General features: G+C 56.2%; 2 protein-coding genes across 3 annotated transcripts in view; both read right to left on the minus strand.

The window, feature by feature from the left end:
* Positions 1-229, minus strand: part of ICOSLG (inducible T cell costimulator ligand) — a 12,105-nt gene extending 11,876 nt beyond the window's left edge. For both annotated transcript variants that reach the window (XM_045284826.1, XM_045284825.1), the window contains exon 1: positions 159-229. In XM_045284826.1, coding sequence (XP_045140761.1) covers positions 159-217 — 59 coding nt within the window. In that variant the 5' untranslated portion in view covers positions 218-229. The remainder of the gene's footprint in view (positions 1-158) is intronic.
* Positions 230-3,629: 3,400 nt separating this feature from the next.
* Positions 3,630-9,759, minus strand: part of DNMT3L (DNA methyltransferase 3 like) — a 13,655-nt gene continuing 7,525 nt past the window's right edge. The window contains exons 8-12 of the mRNA XM_004697302.1: positions 9,660-9,748; positions 9,102-9,177; positions 8,669-8,808; positions 5,080-5,165; positions 3,630-3,795 (exon numbers count right to left, since the gene is read on the minus strand). Coding sequence (XP_004697359.1) covers positions 3,630-3,795; positions 5,080-5,165; positions 8,669-8,808; positions 9,102-9,177; positions 9,660-9,748 — 557 coding nt within the window. The remainder of the gene's footprint in view (positions 3,796-5,079; positions 5,166-8,668; positions 8,809-9,101; positions 9,178-9,659; positions 9,749-9,759) is intronic.

The raw sequence follows: 9,759 nt of genomic DNA on the forward strand, positions 1-9,759 counted from the left end.
ACCGGCTGCGGAGTCCTGGGCGCTGGGGAAAACGCGGGGACCCGGGGCCAAGGCCCGACAGCTAGAAGGAAGCCCGATTCAGCCCGCCACGGGCCGGACACGCCGCTCCCGGCGACCGCACCCCCAGTCCTCCGCCGCGCGTCCGAACGCAGGCTCACCTTCTCAGCCGCAGGGTGGGGCGGCCCCGCGGGCGAGGAGGCCGGGGGCCGCGGGACATCTCGGGACTTGGAGGCAGACCCCGGTCTCTGGAGACTTGGGGCCGAGCTGCCGAGCGCCTTCAGGATCAGCCCAAGACTGACTGCTGGCAGGGGAGGAGGGGCCCCGTCCCCGTCCCTCAGGCCCCGCCCCTCGTGCCCGCCCTCTCCGGGTCCCCACGGGCCACCAGTCAGCGCTGCGGCTGCTGCGCACTGCCGTGCGGAAGTTCGATCCTTTGATCTTGATCCAGAAGACAGACTTCGGCCCCGGTCCTGAGTAGGGCCGGAGGTTCCCTGTTCTTCAGGGCGTGGACTGGGCTCTGGAGGTGACCCTAGGAGTAGGGACAGGCGCGGCCTGGGGCTGAGGGAGGCACATCGTTGCTCTCCCAAACTTCATGTAGCCCAGTCTGCCTGCCCAATGCGCCCCTGCGCAGCCCCTCCCCCAACCGAGGGTCCAGTCGGGGTCCAAGGCTCCAGGCGAGGACCAGGCGTGGGTCACGCCTCCGCAAGTCTCCTCCCCTAATCCTCCGGAAGCGCCTCCGAGAGCAGTGAGCCTCTACTGCTGCATGCCAATGAACGAACGAACGAACGATCGAACGATCGAAGGAATGAATGAGAGGGAAAGCAAGTAGGCAGTCCCCCTCCAATCCAGTCCCGGGGTTTCCCACTTTCCTGTGCTCCCTGGCTGGCGTGTGGCACTGGGTGGCCGGAACCCCATGAGTTCCTCCAGCCCCAGCACAGTGGTGCCCTTGCTTTCTGACCCCGTGTTCGGGGTACCCCGCCCAGGAACGGCGGTGCTGAGCGGCCCAAGTGAGTGAAAGGCTGACAGGTAACTCCAACCACGCCCAGAGCAGCGCCCCTGCACCACCCCACCCCCAAGCAAGGCAGGAGGCAAAGATGGCAAGGAGGTGGACCTCCAAGGGGTGTAATTACCTTCCCGTGCAGGACCTGGGGCCGGGTTGAGGTAGAGCAGTGACCCAGCCTTCTCCCACTCACCCCGCCTCAGGTTTGCTGGGAGTTTTCTATGGTGACACATGCCTTCCAGTCCTGACTCACAGCGACCGTGTGCACAACAGAGCAAAGCATCGCCCTGGACCTGCGCCTCCCCACAATAGTTCCTGTGCTAGACCCCGTGGCTGTCCATCTGGCTGTGGGGCTTCCTCTTGTCGCTGTCCCTCCACTTCACCAAACATGATGTCCTTCTCCAGGGACTGGTCTCTCCTGACACGTCCAGTTTCATCCTTGCCTCTAGGGAGCCTTCTGGCTGTACTTCTCCCGAGACAGCTGTTTGCTCTTTTAGCAGCCCATGGTACTTTCACTATTCGACGGCACCCTCATTCCAATGCTTTAACTTCTTCGGTCTTCCTTTTTATTCATTATTCAACTTTCACATGCATATCAGCCTGCCTCACCACACTGTCCATGCATCTCACTGAGGCTTCGTTTCCTTCATCGCCACGGACACCGTCCCAATCGCGATGCCCTTTTCTAGGCACTGGTCTTTCCTGAGGACACATCCAAAGTAAGTGACGGAAGTCTCACCACCCTCACTTCTAGGACGCCCTCTGCTGTGAGAACAGTCGATATTCCTCACCAACATCCTACCGGCCAGCTGTGCATCCGAGGCTTTGGGCAAAGCCTGGGACGTTTCCTTCCTGTTTGGATGCTCTTATCTGTTTTCTTCTGTTTTCTGTCCTTTCCCTGTCCTTGGCTTCACTCCCGTCCTCGCCAAATTAAGTGAGCGCCTGGACACAGACCCGTAATAGAGTCGAACCGCCACAGGGAGAGGCCCCATTGGGTCATGTTAGGTCAAGCAAAGACTGCTCTGCTTCTTCGGGACGTTAAAAAGAGGGGGGAAAGTATTCAAGCGATCAAACTTCATTCTGCCTTTCATCCCTGAAACACTTTACAGACCATGCCCAACCACCTATAAATAAAACTCCGAACCCACTGCCAGCCCATCAATGAATCCCAGCACCCCTATAGGGCAAGGTAGAACTGCCCCTGTGGGTTTCTGAGGCTTTAACCCTTTACGGGGATAGAAAGCCCATCTTTCTCCCAGGGAGAGAGATGGTGGTTTCAAACTGCTGACCATGTGGATGGCAGCCCAACGTGTAACCACCACGCCAGTGACCCTCCCATAAACCTCCCCAAGCTTGCCTTTGAGTTGACCACAGCCCAAGGCAGCCCCGAGGCTGTTGGAGTCAACTGTGGACCACAGGTTCTCGGGCTGATTTTGTCAAGTGGACTGCCAGACCTTGCTCCCGAGGTGACGCTGGGTGACCTGAACCTCCAAGCTTCCTGGTGAGCAGCCAAGGAAATTCACCATCTAGAGCAGCCGGGGACTCCGTGACCTGCCACAAAGGCAGCCCCAGAGCTCAAGACAGTCTGAGTCAGCGTAAGGCTCCAAGTCTCATTGCGCGGTGTTCTGGAAAGATTCCTTGAGGTCTCCTTCCGGGTGGCTGAAGACCAACTTGAGGTAGTGCTCTCCGGTGTCTGCCTTGCCCTCAGCTCTCCCCCCACCGAGTCTCCCTCAAACTGCTGAGGCAGGAAGGGGCCTGCTTTCCAGGACCAAGAGGTGACATGCGCACCTAGGGGATCTGGCCTTGGCCCCTGGGCCGGATTGAAAGCGCGCACTGCGCACACGCACACAGCTGCCTTTGGGTGACCACCGCATGTGCGTCCTCAGAGTAGAACAGCGCTCCGTGGGGGGCTGGGGTGTGTGTACCTTTCCTCTTCTTTGAAGTTATCTATTTCCAAGCCACACCACCTGTTCAAAAACACCACCGTCTTGCCCCGTGGCAGTGCAGTGAAAGTACGTCAGCGTCCGCATTGTCCACAGTGCAGTCTCCCTAGGCGCCAGGGGGGCTGTCTGTCGTGAATCTTTGCGATCACCAGGCCTTTCTTCCCGGGCGCCGCCAGATACACTCCAACCTCCAACCTTCCCAGAGCGTGTTGACTGTTGACGCCGCTCAGGAGGCACCTCTGGGTCATTGATGCAGCCGCCCTTCCAGTGGGTGCCGCTTGGGAGGCCTCCTCTGGATACGATCAAGGGGTGCCTGTTTCAGAGCACAGCCCACCGCGGCCGGGTCGGGGAGTGAGCACGTCGGACTCCTGACCGGATGGAGGGTGCGCAACGAGCGCTATGAACACGCCCTCCATGACACCCCATCCCCCAGTGTCCCATAGACTACGCCACATGCTGGGTGTGCACCCAAACACCCAAACGTGACCAGCACAAACAAGAGCTGTATCCTTAGTATATTTATTAAACAGAGAGACGGGGAGGGGGGACCCTGTTTGTCCAGCACCAGAGGAAAGGCAGCGCTGGAGCTACCTTGACAAAGCAAAACTCCAGCCGAGGGGGTGGGGGTGGGGGACCCTCTAAAGAACGCGGTCGTCGGTCGTCGCTGCTCTTGTGTTTTCTCAGAGTATTTATGGAGGGGAAGGGAGCGCAGTGGAAGAATACTTAAAATATTCTCGCAGAGGGAGGAAGCAGCTCTTCACCAGGGCGGCGGGTGCCGGGGCAGGGGGCCTGGCCCTGGGCTTGTCCTGAACCAGCAGGGACAGCTCCTTCTCAGCAGTGAGCGCTGCGTGCTTGCTGCAACCCGGAGAAAGAAGGCAGCTTGTCACAGAGCTGGGGGCGCAGGAGGGGGGAGGGGAAGGGGTGGAGCAGAGGGGAGGGGGCGGGAGGATGGCTGGGCTGGGCTTAGTGGTGGGAGGGGGCCCACTCTCTTGAGAATGATCCAGAACTTCCTATGACCCCGCTGTGCTTTGAGACCTACCTATGAAATGATATGGAATACACATGTCTTTAGCCTCACAGGGTAAGGGAGCAGCCAGGCTACCTGCGGCCACGTGCCCCACCCCCACCCCCAGGGTCAGCTCAGCTCAGAGGGAGCCCGCCTTTCCTGGTAGCCCTCCTGGAGTGGCATGGGGTCCCTACCGGGACACATCATTGCACAAAGAACAGAACCCTGGGTCGGATCAGGGCTGTGAAGCCCTGAATGTGCTTCGGACCGCTGCCAGTGCGTGAATTTTGACTTCGTAGCCAGCAGAGGGTGGGGAGGGGGGACCTTCTAATGCTGTAAATCTGTATCTGAGCAGATAGCTTCTCCTTTCTTGGAGCTGCTAGTGGGTTTGAACTGCTGTGGGAAGCCCGGTGAATGCCCTGTACCATAGGATTTTTTAGATCTAGGCCCCCCCACGCTGTGTGTTCCTGGACCTAATGGAGGCTGTGGTGGAGCGGGGGGAGCAGGGAAGATTAGAGCCTGCCCTCTGCCTCCCCACCCTAGCCCCACCACCTCTTCATGTGCCAGGGCACCTGACTGGGGAAGGAATTTTTCTAGGTTTACTTGGGGGTCCCAAGTGAGACGCCCTGGAGTCCTCTTCCCTCCACCCCTCCCTCTCGGGCAGCTTGGGGACATGCTGTTCTGTGGGCTGCTAATCACCCCAACAGAGCATGTGTGAGGGGCAAGTTCAGTTCAGCCTGGTGCACCTTGTGGGTGTGTGAATGTGAGCGAATGCATGTGTTAAGTGTGTGCACATGTGAGAGCCGGGCATGTGTGTGAATGAGTGTCCTGAGTTACTGTGTGTGTGTGTGTAGATAGGGTCCCAGACAGCTCTGTGATGTGTGTTCAGTCTGGCCTGTGGCACAGGATGCTGGGAAGTATGACAGCCCTGAGGTGTCGAGAAAGTGGGGAGAAGGTCCAAGTGGAAAGGGTCTTTCTTCATGACCTTGAGCACATAGCCCGAGTCTGCTCAGGGACCACCTTGTCCCAAAAGAGCCCTGTCTCCTCTGACTTCTGCTTCTGTGGTGGAACCCCATGCTGCCTCCACAGCACCCTACGCCCTCCTGAAAGGGGGTCGTGGGCGCAGCCATTACCTCTTCACGGCGGGGATGTTGCTCCACACATACACAGCGTTCTGGGTGACTTGGCCGCAGACCTCCTGGATGGTCACAGGTTCCATCTGAGAGAAACATGGTGCAGATGAGCCCAGCTGGGCCTCCCCTGGCCCCTCTCCACAGCCCCACAGGCCTCCCCGGACCCTCGGAATCTGGTTAACAGGCCTGCTCGGCTGATGATATCCCATCCCTGACACTTCTTACATCTCCGCTTTTCCTCACGGAAGTCACCGTCTGAGAAAAGTCCAACTCCTCATTTAAAGCCTATGCGCCTGGGGTTTCCATCCCCACTGCCCGCGGCGTCCTGCAGGACCACGCGTTCTTCCTGTGTGGAGGCAGCGCTCCCACAAGGAAAAGTAAGCCTGGTCTTCAAGAGTGAAACCAGGTGCTACGTTCCAGGGAAGAGAGGCTCAGTGGGCAGAGAGGCTTTGTTTTTCTGAAGTGCAAATGCTCACCAGGAACCAAGAGGCTGCCTGCCTGGAGAACCCCAACTCCAGCTTCCTCCCTCCAGGACAAGGGAGAACTAACTGCCCCTGTAGGTTTCTCAGAAGAACTATGGGAGTAGAAAAGCCTCTGCTTTCACCCCAAGAGAGACTGGTGGTTTCAAACTGCTGACCTCATGGTTAACAGCCTGACACATTACCCACTAGGCTATCAGAGCTTCCAGAATGCTGGAATCACAATTACTCTCAAAGCCACTAGAAAGAAAGGGGAAGAGGCAGAGAGTAGTTCTCAAGTGGATGCCCCTGTGGGTTTCCAAGACTGGAACAGGAGTAGAAAGTCTCACCTTGCCCGAGGATAGCTCTATCTTTACCGAGACTGCTACATCGACATCCCTGTGTGTGTTCTGAACCCTGAATAAGACAGTCTGCCACCCCAGACTTGGGCCAGCAGAGAAGGGCCATGTGGGCCAGCTGGAGTCCCACCACCAGCCTCCTCCTGAATCCAGGCCCCTTGCTGAGGGCACGGACTCCCCTGGAGACAGACCAAATCCACCCCAAACCACACCCACTGCCATCAAGTCAATGGAGACTCATAGTGACCCAGTACAGGCTTGCTGGTATGGCGAGCCTCTGTGGGTGCAGGAGGCCTCATCTCTCTCTCATGGAGTGGCTGGTGGGTTTGCACAGCTGACCTTGTGGAGGCAGGCCAAGGCGGAGGAAACTTGGTATGGGCCATCAAGTCAGCGGAGCCCGAAGAGACATGACTTATATTGGGCACACTTCTATCCCCTCTCCCCCCACCATTGATGAGTGAAGGATCCGCAGGTGAAAGGGAGTCTCTCTATTTGTCCACTTCTGATGTGGGCTGGGTTGATGTAGACCTATCCTACTGCTGAGCAGAGCAGCCCAAACTCAGCATGGGTGCTGTCCACTCCATTTGCCAGTGACTGCTGCCCGGGCTTGGAACTGTGCCCTCTGGTGGGGCCACCACGCCAGCTTGGGTTTTCTGTTAAGCAGAGCAATTTACAAACCGGATCCCAGGCGCTGTTTGTTACCTGCCATTACTCGAGCATTTCATTAAAAAAAAAAAGGTGCAGATTGTCTGAGGAAAGCAACAACCCCAGACGCAGAGCACAGGGAAAGGCTTGTGAGGTGTTTTGTTCGGCTTGATGGAAATGATTTTGGCAACTTAAATTAAGTGGATGGTATTGTAGGGAAACATAACTTTACCAAAATTGACCCCAGAGAAGAGGCTGGGTTCATTTCTACAAGGGGACAGCTCCTCTTCTAAACAACAAGCCAGCTAGAGAGCTTCGCCGGAGAAATCCAACACGGGTGCAGAAACCAAAGAACTGGCATACCCGCCCCTTCCACCGTCCTCCACACAAGACCCTAAATGGAATACTGTTCAAAAAAAGAGAATGATGTCTGACTAAGCCAGGCTCTTTCCTCAGGGATACAAGGATGATTGATTATGAGGAAATCTAGTAGTATATGATATCAGTATATTTTAGAGAGTTATTGGATTATATCCATAGACATTGAAAAGGACGCTTGACAAAACCCAACAGCTGCTATTGACAGAAATGCAGAAATAATAAGAATCAGTGGAAACTTCCTCAACACAATGAACTATGTTGAAACCACTCGGGACATTCCCATGTAACAAGGCAGGCATGTCCCTGGCCACCCGTATCAGACAAGGGAAAGTTATGGGAGGGATAACATTGGGAGTAAAATCTGCCCTGTTTGCAGATGATACGACCAAGTCCATGGGAAGTCTGAATGAGTGGCCTCTACGCGACGGCACTCTAAGGAAATCCCATACGACATAGGAATAAAATCCAGGGAGGGAAATCACCGTTTCACAAAGACAAATTGCTGGCAGGTGACAAAACAGAAGCTCCCACTTGCCATAGCCATGGGAGGGGAAACAGAAAGGTAAGCAGGTTGGGAATAAACTTCATCAGATAAAGAGGATTTACAACCTGCTCCGGGACGGAGCGAAAGCTGCTTCCTTGTTCTGTCCTGGTGGGAATGGGGAAAACCCCTTGAGGGGGAAGGGCAGCTTGGCACTCTCTGACAATTACAATGACACGTCTCCTTTCACCTAGACACCGGACTTCTGTAATCCATCCTACAGATAGTACGCACACGTGTGTCTTCATGGCAGTGTGTAAGAGTGAGCTGTAAGCAAAGGCCCAATTTCCCACCAGCTGGGAACAGATTGGATACGTTATTAATATCCATGCACAAGACAACTGCATAAAATAAAATGACTAATACACTCAGGCACACACACACACACACACAAAGCAACGAAGGAGCAAGGTGCTTTTTGCAGTGGGAGGTGTTCCAAGGCCATTGTTAAATGGGAGGGGGCGTGGGGAAAGCAGGGGCAGAATGGTGTGTACACTGGGAGCTGTACGAAGAAACTTGGCAGGGTAGCCAGGAAAGACAAAAGCAGGTGCAGGGGAACCAGGTGCATGGGGGCCAGGGGAGGGCAGAGACGCTTGCTGTAAACTCCTACACATCTGTTAACGTTGTGGATGTGGCAGGGGTAGGTGAGAGGAGGGAACATCAGTCTGAGACGGGACTGTCTCATATTCACGGGGCTTGGGACGCATACGGAGGGAGCAAACACCAGGCTGGGATGCCCCAATATGCGTGCATGCCTGTGTGCACATGTGTATACGTAAGCATGTGAGCTTGTATGTACACACTCATGTAAGAACATGAGTGTGCAAGTGTACGAATGTGAACTGGGTGGTATATGTGTGTGGTGTGTGTGTGTATGTGCTTGTGTAGGAGCATGAGTATGTGACTGTACTGTGTGCATGGTGCTCACATATGTGTGAATGCACATGTGGCCTGGGTACAGTGTGCATCAGTGTGTGATATGTGTCTAACAGTGTATATGAATGTGTGCTATGCACACATGCGTACGTGGGCAGGACTGAGAAGGCCATATTCAGAGGGCACAATGTGGGGTGGGCGGGCCGTGTCCTGAGAGACCCAGCTGGTTGTGTCTCAGGTCCTGGGCCCCCGGTGTCTCATGGTGGAGGAGAGTGGAATCAGAGGGGCCCTGTCTAGCTGTGCCCCCAAGAAGACTCCCCTACACCCACCTCCAGGAAGCGAGCAGCCACCTTCCGGTCATCTGCGGTCAGCACCAGGTTGTCCACGAACATCCAGAAGAAGGGCTGCCCGCGGGGGGCCTGGCTCTGTGCGTACTGCAGCACCCGGTGGAACTGGAATAGGTACCACCCTGGAAACAAAGGTCCATGTCAAGGGTGGCCAAGCAGCCTGGGGCAGGAGGAATTCGGGGGTAAGGGGATGACCGGCTCACACTGCAGGTTCATGGAGAACGTGCTAACCAGCCTCATCCAGTTTGGAACTTTTGATACGTGCAGTTATCACAGGCCAACTATTCCTCAATAAGGTTATTATTCACCCTCTCCAGGGGGCCAGAGGTGGTGTGGAAGAGGGCAAGTGGGAGAACAGGGAGCAGGGCAGGACAGGAGTGCCAGGGTGACAGGCTGAGCGGGATCTGCTTCTCACCGGGAGGCCGCTCAACGGCGTGTCCAAGAGGAGGCGTCGAGCCGTACACGAGGTTGAAAGGACCCCACTCTTCCACCTACAAGACACGGGCCACAAGAAGGCTGTGGACCAGCTGTGGCCTGCATGTGAGGCTCATGAGCACAGAGCAAACATCCCTCCCAGAGAACAGACCTCACTGGAAAAGGGCACTGCCTGCTGTGTTCACAGAACTGTGACGAGCAGACAGGTCGTTCAGATTGTAATGGACTCATGGTCATCGCGTGTGCGCTGGGACTGGGGGGGTCAAGGTGCTGGATAGGGTGTCTACCCAGTAATCATCTGCTGTGGGCTTAGACAACGTGGGATCACAAGAGCGTGTGCCCTTGGTGACCACCCAGTGCCAGGCTCTGTGGCACCACCAAGGCCACACTTGCTGTGCTGATCTCAGCCAATGGCTGTGCCCTGGGGCACCCATTCCCCGGATTCTCTGACCCTTCCCTGTCCGTCCCCACACCGTCCAGTGAGTCTCTCGCCCACCCTTCTTCCTCCCGGCGCCTGACCCAGCGTGGCAGCACTCACATCCCGCCTCACGACGTTGGTGACATCGTCCAGGTACTTCAGGTGCCCGTGGTCCGAGCCTCCTTCCAAAAAGCCCAGGCTCACAAGCTCTGGTTGGGGT

Source organism: Echinops telfairi, unplaced genomic scaffold (genome assembly GCF_000313985.2).
Source record: "Echinops telfairi isolate 266 unplaced genomic scaffold, ASM31398v2 ScPeMD7_7469;HRSCAF=8507_0, whole genome shotgun sequence".
Classification (NCBI taxonomy): Eukaryota; Metazoa; Chordata; class Mammalia; order Afrosoricida; family Tenrecidae; genus Echinops; species Echinops telfairi.